At 40.5% G+C, this 19,050-nt stretch overlaps 1 protein-coding gene across 1 annotated transcript; it reads left to right on the forward strand.

Annotated features, from left to right (window-relative positions):
• The first annotated feature begins 2,369 nt into the window (after positions 1 to 2,369).
• Positions 2,370 to 13,533, forward strand: LOC147346984 (DLA class II histocompatibility antigen, DR-1 beta chain-like). Its single transcript, XM_086370558.1, has 5 exons — positions 2,370 to 2,496; positions 11,365 to 11,646; positions 12,364 to 12,474; positions 12,947 to 12,970; positions 13,520 to 13,533. The coding sequence occupies exons 1-5, from the start codon at positions 2,370 to 2,372 to the stop codon at positions 13,531 to 13,533; spliced, it is 558 nt and encodes a 185-aa protein (XP_086226684.1).
• Positions 13,534 to 19,050: the final 5,517 nt, after the last annotated feature.

Genomic DNA, 19,050 nt, shown 5'->3' on the forward strand with positions numbered 1-19,050 from the left:
ATACCATGTAACAGTGGTGCTTCATGGTGATTGATGGGTTGTTCCTTTACTGGTACATCTGAAGGAACACCTTTCTTCTTTAGGTAAAACTTAGAAAAAAAATTAAAACCTTAATTCTAATGATTCTCCCTTTAGAAATTAGAGTTCTTTCTATGTGTTCCAGTAGGTGGCGCTATATCGCAGCTGTTTGGTTTCTTCTACCTGCCCTACCTCCAGTTGTATCTGAGATTTGGCAAGTTCACTGCCTCTGTCAGAAGTGTTGGCCATCTGTACCTCCTGGGTCGCTGGTGCCTCGCTGCTGCCAGTGTCGCTAGCAGTGTCACCTGGGGCACTTCTGAATGGAGCGTGGGGATCTCCTGAGTCACAGGACCTGTTGCTATGGAGAGGGGAAGAAGAGGGTTGGGGGATGGAAGGCCAGAGTCGAGGGCTTTTCCGCTCTAAAAGCTGAGGGAGAAGCAGTCCTGTTCAACTTCTGCTGTGTAAAGTTAAAGTGTTAGTTTCTCGGTTTTGTCTGACTTTGCAACCCCATGGATTATTATATGACTACATCAAAGGATATATAACTGATAGTTTTTTCATAGGATTCTATTTACTAATTAGCAACATATTCTTGTATATTTTCTTGATATAAAGCAAGAGAAGGTGAATAATAAAAGGACGTGTTCCCAATAAAATAAGAAAAATCCTAATGGGGAGCCAGGAATAAGGAATTGAACATATTTTTGTTTTTTTGTTTTTATATAAAACATTAACAGGCTTCTCTGGTGGCTCAGATGGTAAAGAATCTGCCTTCAATGCAGGAGACATGGGTTTGATCCCTGGGTCTGATCCCTGGGTCAGGAAGATCCCCTGGAGAAGGGAATGGCTATCCACTCCAGTAATCTTTCCTGGGGAATTCCATAAACAGAGGAGCCTGGTGGGCTATAGTCCATGTGGTGGGACCATAGAGTAGGACATGGTTGAACGACTAACATGGTGTTTCTATTCTCTATTAATTCTTCTAAAGCAAAAGTGCGCCAACAGCTGACTTTGACTTTTCTTGATCTTTCAGCCTCTTGCAAACTTTGATCAGGACAGTTGGCCTTAGCATATTCTTAGATTAAATGCTACAAAGATACCTTCAAGATCCTCCATTCCACACAGATCACCTACACTAAACCTCTTTCTCTATGTATATTTTGGGGGTGCCACTAAACTTGGACAGTATCAGGAGAAAAACCTGGGAATTTTTTTCACTCGAGTTAAGTTCCTGACTAAATTTCCATTTCCTTTAGTTTATGAACGTCATCGCTTCCTGTCAGGAAGTACAGACTATACTCTAATCAGTGGCTGTAATTCTGTAACATCACCAGTTACCGGGGGATGGTGTTCCTTAAAGGGTCAACAGAATCATAGCATTTTTTAGTATTGAGAAAGGTACCTTCATGTCAATTGTAATTTCCCCAAATCTACAACAAGTGTAAAAAGGATCAAAGTTCTCCTAAATTGCAATCATCTGCTCTCTAGCACTTCAGCTTGTAAACACACTCTCACATACTTTTGGTGAAATGTCTATATCTTTAAGCAAGAGAGATGAATGTTTTTTAGGCTCAAACATGGAGCACACTGGCTCTCAATACAGGCCCAGATAAAATGTGTCAGACACAACCAGATCAAACATTTACAACACTAAATTAAGAACAATCTTTTAAAAACAATATGTATTTATTGAGCTGCCCTGGGTCTTAGTTGCGGCATGCAGGATCTTGGATCTTTGTTGTGAGTTCTTTCATTTGTAGCGTGGGAACTCTCAGTTGCAGCACATGGGATCTAGTTCCCTGACCAGGGATCAAACCTGGGCCCCGTGTATTGGAAGTGTGGAGTCTTAGCCACTGGACCACAAGGGAAGTCCCCCCCACCTTTTTTTATTGGAGTATAATTGCTTTACAATGTTTTGTTAATTTCTGCTGCACAATGAAGTGAATCAGCTATATCTATATCTATATCTCTATATATATATCCCCTCTCTCATGGCCCACCCTCCCACCACCATGCCCCCCATCCCATCCATCTAGGTCATCACAGAGGACTGATGATGTCTGTTCTTTACAACTGCATCTCTATTCCTGCCCTGCAGACACCAAAACAGGACAGGCTTAGAAAAGTCTAAGTTTCAGAGAAGGACATTCATACTGAATTTATGACCAGCAACTGATGATGTCATAGATCACTGATGCTGATTAGGTCCAACACTGAGATCACCCAATCCAGGAACAAAGAAATGAGTTTCTTGATTGGTGTTACTTGGGATACAGGTCGGGGGAGGGTTCTTGTCCTCACTGAATGACACTCACATGCTCTCCTCTCCCTTTCCTTTCCTGTTCGCCAGCATGGTATGTCTGTATTTCTCCAAAGGCTCCTGGATGGCAGCTCTGTTAGTGATGATGGGGCTGAGCCCTCTCTTGACTTGGGCCAGGGAGACCCAATATAAGTGCACACCTTGGGTGGTGAGCTATTGTAGTGTGGGAGAAGAAAGAGTACCTTAGTCTCTATGTCCAGACCATGTCCCTTAGAGATTGTGACTCCAACCTACAACAAACAGTTCCTGAATACTTGCCGTCTCTATGACAGTCACATACGCAGCCACCATATCTATATTCTATTTCTCCTCAACTCCTTCCCAATGAAGGAGTCTTGCATTTCCAGCCTTGCATCCCGTCCCTTTAGGTATTTGAGAAAATTCAGAAATAATTGTGTTAAAATAATTTTTCATTCAATAGTTCTCTTTATTATATTGAATTGTGCAAGAAAAAAGGAAAGTTTTCCTGAAGATTTTATGGCAGATCTAAAGAATTAGGGAGTGCTGTGCTGTGCTTAGTTGCTCAGTCATGTCTAACTCTTTGTGACCCCATGGACTGTAGCCAGGCAGGCTCCTCCATCCATTGGGATCCTCCAGGCAAGAATACTGGAGTGGGTTACTGTGCCCTCCTCCAGGGGATCTTCCCAACCCAGAGATCGAACCTAAGTCTCCCACATTTCAAGTGTATTATTTACCATCTGAGCCACCAGGAAGCCCAAGAATACTGGAGTGGGTAGCCTATCCCTTTTCCAGGGCATCTTCCTGATCCAGAAATCAAACCAGGGTCTCCTGTATTGCAGGCAGATTTCTTTACCAGCTGAGCTACCAGGGAGACTTGTTCTAAAAGATCATGTTATGTCCTCAACAGGATCTGTGCTGATGCCATCTCTCCCAGTGGGAGGATGTATCAAGGGACCTTCCCCATCATCCTCTTTCCTTTTCCCTCAAACCCCAATGTTTATAAAAATTTGAATCCTTGTACTAGATGTTCTTTGACAGAGTTAATTTTCTCTTTATTTATCTTGGGTAAAGTACCCTGGAGCTGAAGCAGGGTTTATTAGTACTTGGAATGACCAGGTAGAAAAGGAATAAATATGGGGTGTTTTTTGATGCCTTAAAGAACTGAAGGCATCTTCTGAAAACCCAGCACAGGTTAGTAACCAGCATGAATCCATTTTGAGCCTTTCTATGCTATCAGTTTCTCCTATAACTCCCCTTTCTCTGACCTGAGCATACAAGTATCCAATAATTCAAGGAGTTTAGAATAAATTATATGAAATTCTGATTGTGTAGGTCATAGATAGTCAAATATCAGCCATTTCACATGGCAAGCCATGTGCCCTGAACGGGTACAGAGAGTGTGATGGTTGTTTCCATCCCATTGGGCTGAAAGCCAATAGGCAAGTTGCGGGAACTCATTAGCCTCTTGGAGTCTCAGGCCCACAGTTCATAAGATCGGACATCATGTCCTCTGTTTCCTTTAATCAGTAATGTTTGCTTATATCAACTTTTAACTCCTTCCAGTTCTTTTTCGAACCATGCCATCACCAGATTTGAAAATCCCCAAAGCTGGCACAGACCCTCAGCCATAATAGATTCATTGAACTATTTAAACAGTGAACTCTCCCTCTTTCTAAATGACCGTTTCCTCCCTGTGAATGTTCATTCCAACTAGTAGGTGGAGAAAGAAGAAATTTGTCTGAATTTCTCACAGGGAGTAGAAGGGATGCAATGTGCCATTAGAATAAAAGAGTGCTGGCCCTGAGCCTTTTCTTGCTTTCCAGGATTCTAGCAAAGATCAGTTCCTACAATCCTGGGTTTATTCATTTTGACCAAAAATATTTTTCTGAGCAGCTGCTCTATTCTGGACTCTATTCTTTGCTCAGACAATTCTATTTGAATAAGATATGAAAATCCTCTATCATCAGTAGAACTTATCTAATGATAGGAGAGAAAGACAACAATCCAATAAGTATTCAACACAAAGCAAATATAAGAACATTTCAGTGAGAATGGGGCTCTGACAAACACAATCTGTGCTATGGGACAGAGAAAATGGGATTCATCCAACTTTAGTTCAGGTGTCTAGGGGGCTCTGTCTGATAAAGAGACATTCTGTTGAGATGTGAATGAGAAGAAGCCAGTCACGTGAAGCAGTTAAGGGACAAGTGTTCCAGAAAAGGGAACATGAGAAAGGCCACATGTGGGAAGATGCTTGTTGTGTCTAAGGGACAGAAAGAAAGTTAGAGTGGCTGAAGCAGAGCAAGCAGGTTGAGGCGTGAAATAAGTTGAGGTCAGAGAGGAAGTCAAATGATGATGAAGATATTATTCACTTCAGGAAGTTAAAAAATAAGAATATCTTCTGAGCCTGCATTCTTAAGGGTTATAAAATTAAAATTTCAGTATATTTATTGAATATTTACTTGATCAGCACTAGGAAGAGCCACCGTTTATTAATAATTTCACACTTAAAAATAGCCTATGAGGAACATACTATTGTTAAATCCATTAGGCTGCTGGATATTTTAACTTAGGTTAAAAACCCAAGTGGACGAGCTCGTGTTCCAAATTACACTTCCTAATTCTATAGCTTGGGCTTCTCGACTCAATGGACATGAGTTTGAATAAACTCTGGGAGTTGGTGAGGGACAGGGAGGCCTCGTGTGCTGTGGTTCATGGGGTTGCAAAGAGTTGGACACAACTGAGCAACTGAACTGAACTGAACTGAACTGTGATTAGTAAATAGTGGCTTAGTTAAGTCTGAATTACTGTTAAAATTTCTGAGGTTCACATGTACTAGTGTGTGAGGAGTATGCAAGGAATGCTAGTTCCAATATATACGATCATTTTGCATTTATTTGAAAAATTCCATCAGGGTTCACACTATGTGCAGACTGTCCTGGGTTTGTGTTGAAGAATACAGAAAAGCACTCAATATGGTCCTTCTGAGATTTTATTAGTAAGTTGGGCTAGGGTTGACAAATAAAATACAGGATGCCCAGTTAAATCTGAATTCCAGCTAAACAATGATAGTTCATCTGAAATACAAATTTCACTGGACATTCTGTATTTGTATTTGCTAAATCTGGCAACCTTAAGTTGGACACCTGAGCTGGACTAACAGTGCTACAGTGAACAGCAACTTCAGCCATTAAAAAGAAAATCTAACTTTCTTATCTGTAAAGAAGGCACTTGGGGAATTTCTGCATGGTAAAATGTACCTGTTCTGATCCAGTGTGTCCTTCTCTCTGCCATTGTTTCTAAGTGAAGGTCTTTTTTTAAAATTTATTTATTTTAATTGGAGGCTAATTACTTTACAATATTGTATTGGTTTTGCCATACATCAACATGAATCCGCCACAGGTGTACACGTGTTCCCCATCCTGAACCCCCCTCCCACCTCCCTCCCCGTACCATCCCTCTGGGTCATCCCAATGCACCAGCCCTAAGCATCCTGTATCCTGCATCGAACATGGACTGGCGATTCGTTTCATATATGATATTATACATGGTTCAATGTCATTCTCCCAAATCATCCCACCCTCTCCCTCTCCCACAGAGTCCAAAAGACTGTTCTATACATCTGTAAGTGAGGGTCTTAAAATCTGGGGACTTGAATTTTTTTTGTGTGTGTGTGTAAACTGTCTAAATGAGAATGTCATCTTCTTAGTTTCCCCCTTTCTGAGAGGACTTGACTACAAAGAGTTCTACATCTGTCCAAGACTGGTAATCTGATGCACTTTCATTATTGGGACTAGGAGACCAAATTAGAAAATGAATTAGTTGGAACATTGAACAGGAATAAAATGCCTGTGGCTATAATAATTTGCCACTATGGATAAGTAGTGGACAGTGGCAGAGAAATTAAGAGAGAATATGATGTGAAGGATAAATTACATGACTTGGTAATTGCTTGGCAAGGCAAAGAAATTGGTAAAACTTTGTTCTTAACAAATTTATTTTGTGGAAAAAGCAGTTTTCCAGCAGGATAGGATTCCTAAAAAAATAGAAATTTCACATAGGGTCAAGATTTTCAACAGATAAAATATTGTCAGATTTTTAAATGTAATTCTCTGCTGAACCATAATCAACAGTGGCTTTTTTTTTGACCACAGATTTTTTTCTGGTGGGTTCATTTACACCAGTTGTGGTCAGTGGCCTCCCCTCCCTCCCTTCCCCCACCTGTTTCCCTCCCCTTCCTATCAGAACCATTGGCAATACCTGGGTCCATTTTTGGCTGTCATACTAGAGGTTTATTCTAACATCTAGTTGGTACAGCCAGGGATGATGGTAGACATCCTACAGTGTGCAGAACAGCCCTCACTCCCACAGTCACAAAAAATTATCTGGTCCAAATGACAGTGGTGTAGAGATTGAAAATACACTGTACTTACACTGTGCTGCTTCTAAAAATTCTAGACTCATACTCATCTTTTAATACAGTTATTTATGGTTTGGTTTGGTTTCATTACCCAAACAAAACAAAAGCAAGACAGCTGCATAAATTCACCACTTTCTTGTTGAATCCACTCAATGAGCTCAAGTTCAAGATCTTCATTTTCATCTCTTGCCTTATGCAATGTTTTTCAAAATTTCATGAGTCTTTGATCATCACAACTTCTTAACTTTCAGCAACTTGACTTTACAAGTCACATTTTCAGAAAAATGCCTCAAATTTCTGCAGTAATTCTACTTTTCGTTCCTTTGATGCTATCAGAGGGCTTCATTTAGTTATAGCACTTTTAACAAGAGTTGTTTAACTCTTCCTGACATTTTCACAATTCAGTTAAACATAAAGACAAAACATAAAATATGTGTATATATTTATACATATATGTATATTTAACAAGTGTATATTAAAACTACAGAAGCACATGTAACCTCTAAGAGCTCTGAGACATATTTGACTTCTCCCAGGTGGTGCAAGTGATAAAGAACCCACCTGCCAATGCAAGAGACACAGAGACGAAGGTTCCATCCCTGAGGTGGGACGATCCCCCGGAGGAGGGCATGGCAACCCACTCCAGTATTCTTGCCTGGAGAATCCCATGGACAGATGAGCCTGGGGGATTATGGTCCATAGGGTCACAAAGAATTGGACACGACTAAAGTGACATAGTATGCACCCCAGCAGGTCAGATTTGCTAAACAAGTTCTGGCACAAAGTACTTTTGTTTTGTTGTTTTAAGAAAAATATGGTTTTCTCAATTTGGAAATGCAGAAAAGGTAGAAGTGCATTGAGATCATGGTTTTAATTTCCTTGAAACTATTCAGAAGCTTCCCATTACATTTAGCATAAATTCAAATTTCTAACATCACCTACAAGCTTTTAAGCACTCGGTTCCTGTGATTTTTCTAGTGGAATCTTTCAGTCTCCATCCTCAATCTCTGTGCTTCAGTGAACTGCTTTTATTTTTATTTTTTCTGGTTTCAAAGAGAAGTACATCTCTTTTAAGCTTCTACACATGCTATTACCTTTACCTAAAATATGCCTCCCTTTGCCCCCAGACATACACACACCTCCTCTTCCTCTAGCTCATATCAACATAACCTTTTAGCTCACATCTTAAATGTCATTCTTCAGGAACTTCTGACAATCTAACGTAAGTATTCTTTGTTTTAGAACTCCACACTTTTCTTCTGACATTTCTGACTCCCGTGTAAAATTAATCCTCTTTTGATTGGTTTTGTCCATCACTTTCATTAAATTTTATGCTCTTAGAAGGTAGGAGCTTCCTTGGTTGCTCAGGGGTAAAGAATTGCCTGCCAATCTTTCTGAAACGTCTTTTAGGTCTAACTTTATTCATTTTTTGGTTTTCTTAGGATGTATTATTTTTACATGGTTGAAATGATTTTGAAATCACCTTCCAAAATTATAATTTTTTTTACTTATGGCAGAAAGTGAGGAAGTAAAGAGCGTCTTGATAAAAGTGAAAGAGAAGAGTGAAAAAGTTGGCTTAAAACTCAACATTCAGAAAACTAAGATCATGGCATCCAGTCCCATCACTTCATGGTGAATAATTGGGGAAACAGTGAGAGATGTTATTTTTGGGGGGCTCCAAAATCACTGCAGATGGTGACTGCAGCCATGAAATTAAAAGATGCTTGTTCCTTGGAAGAAAAGCCCTGACCAACCTAGACAGCAAATTAAAAATCAGAGACATTACTTTGCAGAAAAAGGGCTGTCTAGTCAAAGCTATGGTTTTTCTAGTAGTCATGTATGGATGTGAGAGTTGGACTGTAAAGAAAACTGAGCTCCAAAGAATTGATGCTTTTGAACTGTGGTGTTGGAGAAGACTCTTGAGCATCCCTTGGACAGGAAGGAGATCCAATCAGTCCATCCTAAAGGAAATCAGTCCTGAATATTCATTGGAAGAACTGATGTTGAAGCTGAAACTCCAATCCTTTGGACACCTGATGCGAAGAGCTGACTTATTTGAAAAGACCCTAATGTTGGGAAAGATTGAAGACAGGAGGATAAGGGAACAACAGAGAATGAGATGGTTGGATGGCATCACCCACTCGATGGACATGAGTTTGAGCAAGCTTTGGGAATGCTTCCCTAGTGGCTCAGAGGATAAAGCATCTGCCTGCAATGCAGGAGACCTGGGTATCCCTGGGTTGGGAAGATGCCCTGGAGAAGGAAATGGCAACCCACTCCAGTATTCTTGCCTGGAGAATCCCATGGACAGAGGAGCCTGGCAGGCTACAGTCCACAGGGTTGCAAAGAGTTGGAAATGACTGAGCGACTTCAGTTTCTTCTTTTCTTAGGGAGGCCTGGCATGCTGCAGTCCATGGAGTCACAAAGAGTCAGACACAACTGAGTGACTGAACTGACTGACTTAACATACTGATGTTACTATTTTTATAATGCTAGTTGTATTTAAGTAGTTTAATGTTACTTCTTTTTATAGTGGGAACATTTTACCTCACATTTCCCTTTGTTAGATCTTTTTCAGTATTGCCAAATAGTTGACATTTTATATCATTTTGTTTTTATTTTATGTCTTTAATTTTTAAGGTTCCTGAATATTTTCACATATTTATTGGCAAACATCTATTACAACTTTAAGAATTATCTAAAGTTTATTATCTCTTAGATCTTTGTGTTTTTCTCAGTGGCTTTATGGATTCTCTGTGCATTATAATAAACACTTTTCTGGTATTCGATTCAGTATTTTATCTTGTTTGTAGTTTATATTTTGATTCTGTTTGTTATTTTCCATGTTAGAAATTTAAACATTTATATTTAATAAAATTACTGCAAAATTGTTATTGAAAATTTTCTGTCAGTCTTACATTTGCCATTTTGTGTTATTATAAAAATGCTTTTCCAACAGTTTTCACCTTAAAAAAAAATAATTGTATTTACTGTCGCTGGTGGTGTGGGGGTCATCTTGAGCACTAAGCACACATATTAATGAATCTCGGACTCTACCCTTAGCTCAAATGTCAGCTTAAAAAAAGAGAGACTGTTAATAAAATGATAAGTTCAGTAAAAAGACTGCTTATTTTGCAAAGGGGGCCTCGTTGGTGGCTTATACAGCAAAGAATGTGCCTGCAATGCAGGGGACCCAGGTTCAAACTCTGGGTTGGGAAGATCCCCTGGAGAAGCGAATGTCTACCCTCTCCAGTATTCTTGTCTGGAGAATTCCATGGACAGATCTGCTGTCCGTTGGGTTGCAAAGAGTTGGACACAACTGAGTGACTAACACTTTTACTTTCACTTAATTTTGCAAAGGAGAGAAATTGATTAACTGAGTGTAATTGCAGGTGGCTTTTTTTTTTTTTTTTTTTAAATAAATGACTATTTGCTCCTTTCCTTCTCCTTCAGAGCTCAGGCTTTTCTTGGGACTCAACTCATAAAGCTTCAGAATCACCTTTGTCTATTCCTGTTTCCCAGAGTTAGATCACTTTCTCGAGTGTTCTAATGCTAATGAGTGTAGCATTGTTAGGAATTTTTTTTCTCCATCTTCCCATCTACCTCAAGCTGTTCCCCAATTATCCACACTGCTTTGAATCACGTTTTCTCTCCAAGTAAAAGAAGATAGCAAATATCTAAAGTATTTTGAAAACTAAGTTCCAGCCATTGTTTTAGGTGCATTAATCCTCACACAGCCCTAATACACATATTAGTATTATTATCCCATTTATAGTTGGGCAAAGCAGTGCAAGTATTTGAACTAAGGCACTCTAGCTCCAGAAATCATGCATTAAGTAATAAGTTATTGTTAAATTAAATATTTCCTGCCACATGAGTGGGCAAGAAATGTCACAGCTATCTGCAATTCAGGCCCTTCAAATGTGGATTTCTGAGCCATGCTGACAAGCAGTGCCACTCTCTACACAAGGAACTTAAGGATGTCACAGTCACCAGCGATTTCAGCTCTCCAGTGTGAGTGGGAAGGCTCAAAGGGAATTTAAGAAACAAAACTATCTCTGTAAATATGCAGGATACTGGCCTCAGATAGCGGAGATGCATATGAAAGGAATGACTTCAATAATCCCAGATTCTTGCATCTTCCCATACATAGAATAACACTAAATTTTTGGTGTTTAGACTGCCTGTCCTCTTCGTTGCAAACTTGTATATAGCCTGACTCCCTCTCCCACCTCCTCGGAACAGTTTTCTCAGGGCCACTGAGATTCCGTCTCCCAGGCTCAGATACCTTATCATTCCCACCAAATAAAATAGCTCTCTACTTACAGGTTGTGACTAATTTTTTAGTCAACCCTAAATACCTTGCAAAGATTGGTAAACACATCAGTTCAATAATGAATAATTCTTTGGGGCTATGAAAAAACAAAACAAAATAAATTTCCTCCACATCTCTGAAATCTAACAGTCTCGTGTTGTTAAGAATTAAAGTCTAGGCTCATGGTTCTAATTCCTGTTGGGTCACATGGCCAGTTTTCAGAAAGGTCTGCCAAGACTGGAGCATGGGACTAGAGACTGGGGGCAGAAAGGCAGCCAGGGAGATTTACTCTGCCTTCCTCACTTATTCCCTCTGCCTTTTCTCTCCTAGTGGAGCCTACAGTGACTGTATATCCTGCAAAGACCCAGCCCCTGCAGCACCACAACCTCCTGGTCTGCTCTGTGAATGGTTTCTATCTGGGCCATGTTGAAGTCAGGTGGTTCTGGAAAGGCCAGGAAGAGGAGGCTGGGGTGATCTCCACAGACCTGATCCAGAATGGAGACTGGACCTTCCAGACCGTGGTGATGCTTGAAACAGTTCCTCAGAGTGGAGAGGTCTACACCTGCCAACTGGAGCACCCCAGCTGGAGAAGCCCTATCGCAGTGGAATGGAGTGAGAAGCCTTCTGGTCTCGTAAGTTCCTCACCCACCATGGATGGGGCTTGTTTACCCCTGAGTGTCAGGTGTCTCCTCTCCCTACATCATGTGTTCATTTGCTCATGTGCTCCTGTCCTTCAGCTGAGGTTACTGGGGGAGCCGTGTGATATCCTGTGATAGAAATCCTCTAATAGTTTATCCTGCGATAGTTTCTCCAAATCCCTGTACCCTTAGGGGAGACAATTCTGCCTGACAAGGAGAAAAGAGGTGTTCCCAATCTGAAGCTCTGTGAAATCTCAAGTCATGGTAACTGCATGGCCCTGGGCACCCGTCCCCTGCCTTAGATTGGGCTTGTACTTCTGATACTGTTGCTCTGAGTTCATTGTTGTTTGAAGGGCACATCCTCTCTAATGTAGGAACATTTCCTGACTTGAGAGGAGTCCAACCTTACTGTCATCTAAGAGAAGATACTTAACTTCATTCAATCCCTGACTTCTCATCCATCATGGCATTGAAGTCATGGGGCCTTATGTCTGGGCTGTGATATTGAAGTGAGTCAGTATCTGAACCTTGTAGCTACTCAGTGTGATTTTTAAATTTTGTCTCTAGCAGTGGTCAGTTATTTTAGTTCTTCCAGCTGCCCTCCCTCATTCCTGAAGCTCTCAGTCTCAGAGTCTCAACTAGAGAAGTTGGATTTCAGATAAAAATCACTAAAACTAGCTTCTTTTCTTAGGGGCACAGTCTGACTCTGCTCAGAGTAAGATGATGAGTGGAGTTGGGGGCTTTGCTCTGGGTCTGCTCTTCCTTGTGGTGGGGCTGTTCACCCACTTCAGGAATCAGAAAGGTAAGGAGCCTGTTTTCAGCTGAGGCCCCACCCACAGGCTTTTTTTTTTGAAAAGAAGGAAGATGGCTTTGCTCAGTTCTCTGTCTCAATGACACTGTACAAAACCTTTATTTCCTCTATTGATTTCTGGATTTCCTGGAAATCCAGAAATCAATAGTCCTTGATTACTTATAGTTGAAACATAAGAGGTTATGACCTGTAGAGATAAGGGAAAGCTTGGTGATTAGGGATGGAGATCCTGGGACAAATGCAGGAAGAGACCCAGGGTGATGAAATTATACTGGATTTGTGTGGCAGAAGCTTCATGGGTCACAAGTTCTCAGTGTCGCTCTCCTTTCTGCCCTGGCATCATGTGCTGTGGGTTGCAGTGTAGAGAAATTTTAGAATTTGTCCTCTGGGTTTGAGGACATTGAATCTAACAGAATTGCCTCCATATCTTGTAAATACGTATACCTTCCCTTCTGTTTCCCAGGACACTCTGGACTTCAGCCAACAGGTAATGCCCTTTAATCTTCTTTTAGAGATAGATTTGGTCTCTGGCTCAGTGGTAAAGAATCTACCTGCCAATGCAGGAGACACAAGAGACACAGGTTTGATCCCTGAGTCAGGAAGATTCCTTGGAATAGGAAATAGCAACACACTCCAGTATTCTTGTCTGGAAAATTTCATGGACAGAGGAGCCTGGGGACTACACTCCCTAGGGTTGGAAAGAGTCAGACACGACTGAGCAAGTGCATGGGCACAAGCACACACGTGCACACACATACACACACACACACACACACTTGGTCTCCTAGAACTGATCGTAGAGATGACAAGACAGGAGACAGACATAATGAGAAAGATTTTGAATTCTAAACTTCTTCTTGACACTTAGTAAAGGGCCAGCTCTCTCAAGTAGCTTTGGCTCAGGGATTTTTAGGAATTTTTTCTCACTTCTTACAGTACTGCTTTGATCCTTTGTACTGCATGAGATCCTTTGGAGGAGGGGAAAAGAAGCTGCTTGTAGAATTAATAAAACAACGCTCTCCTTTGTCTCCTGCAGGACTCCTAAACTGAAGTGCATATAATGACACTCATAAGAAGAAAAACCATCTGTTTCAGCTGTTCTCCAGCATGGAAGTGTTACCTGCACTTTTAATCCACAAAGAGATTCTGCAGGTTTGCTCCTGCAGAAAATACCTTTCTTGGTAGCTTCCTCAGCCCCTGATCCTTGGCCTGGAAATTCCCAGTACTGAAGGCAGTCAGTCCTGAGTGTTCATTGGAAGGACTGAGGCTAAAGCTGAAACTCCAGTACTTTGGCCACTGCATGTGAAGAGTTGACTCATTGGAAAAGACCCTGGTGCTGGGAAGGATTGGTGGCAGGAGGAGAAGGGGACGACAGAGGATGAGATGGCTGGATGGCATCACCAACTCAATGGACATGAGTTTGAGTGAACTCTGGGAGTTGGTGATGGACAGGGAGGCCTGATGTGCTGTGATTCATGGGGTCGCTAAGAGTCGGACACAACTGAGCAACTGAACTGAACTGAACTGAAGGCAGTACTTTATCTTCATTCTTTCCTGGTCCCTTTTGTATTCAACCTTAAGAGCCTCCCTTGCATCTGAATACCTTTTACCAACATTTCTTTACAAAGTTTTTCTCAAATAAACCTGGAATAAGAAGCAACTGCTTTCAAGGAAAAAAAGTAGAAAAAAGTGGGGGTGGGAATTTCCCTTTCTATCTGTCTTTAGCTTTTTTTGGCAGAGCTAATAATAAAATTAACCCAAGACAGATTAACAGGAGAAAAAGAAACTAATTTTAACTCATGTGCATGGAAGTCTCATAGAAACAGGATCTAAGAGATGGCCAGAGCAGGTGGCTTTTATGCTTTTTAGACAAAGAAACACATTTGTGAGTAATTGAAAGGACAAAGAAACTTAGGTTTGGAGCACTGCAATAGTGAAGAATCTAAACAGAATTTGGGCTTGAGGTGGTAAATTACAGAAGCAACAGAGTTTGTTTATACAGACTTCTTGGTTGAATTCCTGTCTCTGGTGCTAAGTGTGTCTTCCAGAAGCAGGGTGTCCATCTGAACCGATTGTTGTCATTTCAGAGGGCTCCAAAGAGCTCCGGTACAATAGTCCTTTATGCCTCAGTGCAGAGAAGAATTCAGTGAGAGAGCGAAGTGGTAGATAAGAAGTGATTTACTAGAATAGGACACCTGTGAGGTTTACAGGTGGGTGAGCCTGACATGCCCAGACCGACCCAAGAACTTCCTGAGCTACAATTTCATAATCAAAGGAAAAGTGGGGAGGGGGAGAAGACCATCTTTGTCTTTCTTGAGTAGACATGTTGTTTTCATCATTAGCTCCTCCTCCAGGTTGAGTGGGGGAGTTTTCTTGTCCCTAAGTAGTCAAGCTGGTTTACAATTGAATGTTTTATATGTGTGCAGAGAGCATGTCCTAGGGATCATTAACTTCCTGAGCTCACTGGGCAGGATGTGGGTCTTATGACACCACTGTTTTATTGTCTGGGGGCATGTCTTAGGTTACTGTTGCATGGTTTTGCTACTAAGCAAGCCTGTTTGGTTTTGTGGTTAAGTGAACCTGCTTTCTCAAGTCATCATTAATTTACAGGGGTCTCTCATATTTTTTACTTACAACCCCCTACTGGGATTAACTATTTAATCATCTATTTTTTCCCCATCACATCTTTTGCATGAGAGATTATTTCCTGCTTTTAGGGAGACAGAAAGGAGGGTCAGAGTGTCTCTCTTGCGTTAGCCACTTCATAAGTAACATTAATTCAAAATAATCAATATACCATGGTGCCATATTTGGGGACAGACTTCCCTGAGCCCCAACAAGAGAATTTCATCAAGATTCAATCACAGTTTTAATTTTTATTCCTGAATTTTAGTCATGTGTGTGTCTGGTAGATTTCTTTACTTCATTTCTTTGTTTTATCTTGAGATTTCTGTATTCTGTAATTAGGAATATTTAGTTGAGATAATAGCCAACTTTTTGGAAGTGAAGTAATACACTTCTAAATAATCCATAGCTTATCAAAGAATAAATTCGATGAGAAATTAGAAAACTATTGGAATGTTAAAATAGACTTTCAAAATTTGTGATATACAACCAAAGCAATCTCCAGAGGGAAATTTATAGGTTTAAAATATAAATATATATATTTATATGAAAATAAAAACATATAAAATTCAGAGATCTAAGCCTTTAACTGAAGAATCTAGGAAAAGTAAACTTAACTGAAAAAATAGAAGAAATGAAATTATAAAAAGAAAATAAATGCAATTGAAACTAAATGCATGATAAAGAAAATGAACAGAACTAGAAGGTCTCCTTTCTTTCTTTCATTTTTTAAATAAATCACCTATAATGCTGCTAAAAATAGGGCAAAAATCTAAATTACAAATGATTAATATCCAGAATGCAAAAATATTCCTAAAGAGCCTTCATACATTAAAAAGATACTCATCAGTTCAGTTCAGTTGCTCAGTCGTGTCCAACTCTCTGCAACCCCATGAACCACAGCATGCCAGGCCTCCCTGTCCATCACCAACTCCTGGAGTCCACCCAAACCCATGTCCATTGAGTTGGTGATGCCATCCAAACATATCATCCTCTGTCGTCCCCTTCTCTTCTGCCCTCAATCTTTCCCAGCATCAGGGTCTTTTCAAATGAGTCAGCTCTTCATATCAGGTGGCCAAAGTATTGGAGTTTCAGCTTCAACATCAGTCCTACCAGTGAATACCCAGGACTAACCTCTTTTAGGATGGACTGGTTGGATATCCTTGCAGTCCAAGGGACTCTCAAGAGTCTTCTCCAAAACCACAGTTCAAAAGCATCAATTCTTCGGTGCTCAGCTTTCTTTATAGTCTAATGCTCACATCCATACATGATCACTGGGAAAACCATAGCCTTGACTAGATGGACCTTTGTTGACAAAGTAATGTCTCTGCTTTTTAATATGCTGTCTAGGTTGGTCATAACTTTCCTTCCAAGGAATAAGCATCTTTTAATTTAATGGCTGCGGTCACCATCTGCAGTGATTTTGGAGCCCCCAAAAATAAAGTCTGACACTGTTTCCACTGTTTCCCCATCTATTTTCCATGAAGTGATGGGACCAGATGCCATGATCTTCGTTTTCTGAATGTTGAGCTTTAAGCCAACTTTTCCACTCTCTTTCACTTTTATCAAGAAGCTCTTTAGTTCTTCTTCACTTTCTGCCATAAAGGTGGTGTCATCTGCATATCTGAGGTTATTGATATTTCTCCTGGCAATCTTGATTCTAGCTTGTGCTTCTTCCAGTCCAGCGTTTCTCATGATGTACTCTGCATATAAGTTAAATAAACAGGGTGACAATATACAGCCTTGATGTACTCCATTTCCTATTTGGAACTAGTCTGTTGTTCCATGTACGGGGCAATATAAAGAATTTTGTGCCACAAAGACAGAAATATAGATCAATGGAATAAAATAGAAAGCCCAGAGATAAATCCACGCACATATGGACACCTTATCTTTGACAAAGGAGGCAAGAATATACAATGGATTAAAGACAATCTCTTTAACAAGTGGTGCTGGGAAATCTGGTCAACCACTTGTAAAAGAATGAAACTAGAACACTTTCTAACACCATATACAAAAATAAACTCAAAATGGATTAAAGATCTCAACGTAAGACCAGAAACTATAAAACTCCTAGAGGAGAACATAGGCAAAACACTCTCTGACATACATCACAGCAGGATCCTCTATGACCCACCTCCCAGAATATTGGAAATAAAAGCAAAAATAAACAAATGGGACCTAATTAAACTTAAAAGCTTCTGCACGTCAAAGGAAACTATTAGCAAGGTGAAAAGACAGCCTTCAGAATGGGAGAAAATAATAGCAAATGAAGCAACCGACAAACAACTAATCTCAAAAATATACAAGCAACTCCTACAGCTCAACTCCAGAAAAATAAATGATCCAATCAAGAAATGGGCCAAAGATCTAAATAGACATTTCTCCAAAGAAGACATACAGATGGCTAACAAACACATGAAAAGATGCTCAACATCACTCATTATCAGAGAAATGCAAATCAAAACCACTATGAGGTACCATTTCACACCAGTCAGAATGGCTGCGATCCAAAAGTCTACAAATAATAAATGCTGGAGAGGGTGTGGAGAAAAGGGAACCCTCTTACACTGTTGGTGGGAATGCAAACTAGTACAGCCACTATGGAGAACAGTGTGGAGATTCCTTAAAAAACTGGAAATAGAGCTGCCTTATGATCCAGCAATCCCACTGCTGGGCATACACACTGAGGAAACCAGAAGGGAAAGAGACACGTGTACCCCAATGTTCATCGCAGCACTGTTTATAATAGCCAGGACATGGAAGCAACCTAGATGTCCATCAGCAGATGAATGGATAAGAAAGCGGTGGTACATATACACAATGGAGTATTACTCAGCCATTAAAAAGAATACATTTGAATCAGTTCTAATGAGGTGGATGAAACTGGAGCCTATTATACAGAGTGAAGTAAGCCAGAAGGAAAAACACCAATACAGTATACTAACGCATATATATGGAATTTAGAAAGAGGGTAACAATAACCCTGTGTACGAGACAGCAGAAGAGACACAGATATATAGAACAGTCTTATGGACGCTGTGGGAGAGGGAGAGGGTGGGAAGATTTGGGAGAATGGCATTGAAACATGTGAAATGTCATGTATGAAATGAGATGCCAGTCCAGGTTCAATGCACAATGCTGGATGCTTGGGGCTGGTGCACTGGGACGACCCAGAGGGATGGTATGGGGAGGGAGGAGGGAGGAGGGTTCAGGATGGGGAACACATGTATACCTGTGGTGGATTCATTTTGATATTTGGCAAAACTAATACAATTATGTAAGGTTTAAAAATAAAATTAATTAAAAAAAAAAAAGAAAAGAATTTTGTGCCAGTAGATTTGATATTTTAGGTGAAATTCACTGAAAAACATTACATTTTATGATCTATTTCTGTGTAACAAATCATCCCAAACTTAGTGACTTAAAACTAGAGCTGTTTGAGGATTGTTCTCTGTTCAGGGAGCCGACTGGGCTTAGTGGGTGGTTTTCACGGAAAGTGTCTTGCGTGGCTACAATCAGACAGTGACTGGGGCTGGGGTCCTCTGGAGGCTCTTCTGGGACACTGGACACACTCTCCTGCATGGAATCCCATGTGGCCCCATCAGCAATGAAGACAAATGTCTTACCTGATGGCTCAGGACTCCCAAGAGAGGAAAGTAAAACTTAGCCTCAAAATTTGTGTGGAGTCTTTTCCATCACATTCTAATGATCTAAGGGAGTACAGGTCAGTCCAGATTTATGGGGAAGGGATATATAATCTATGTCTTCATGAGGTAAATGCCAAAGAATTTGTAGTCTTCTTTAATCTACCGCATGAAAGTGTGTTAGTCACTTAGTTGTGTCCGACTCTTTGTGACCCCATAGACTGTAACCTACCAGGCTCCTTGGTCCATGGGATTCTCCAGGCAAGAATAGTGGAGTGGGTTGCCATTTCCTTCT

This window comes from Bos grunniens, chromosome 23 (genome assembly GCF_055505025.1).
Source record: "Bos grunniens cultivar Pamir isolate PY7600 chromosome 23, Bosgru_T2T1.0, whole genome shotgun sequence".
In the NCBI taxonomy this organism is placed as follows: domain Eukaryota; kingdom Metazoa; phylum Chordata; class Mammalia; order Artiodactyla; family Bovidae; genus Bos; species Bos grunniens.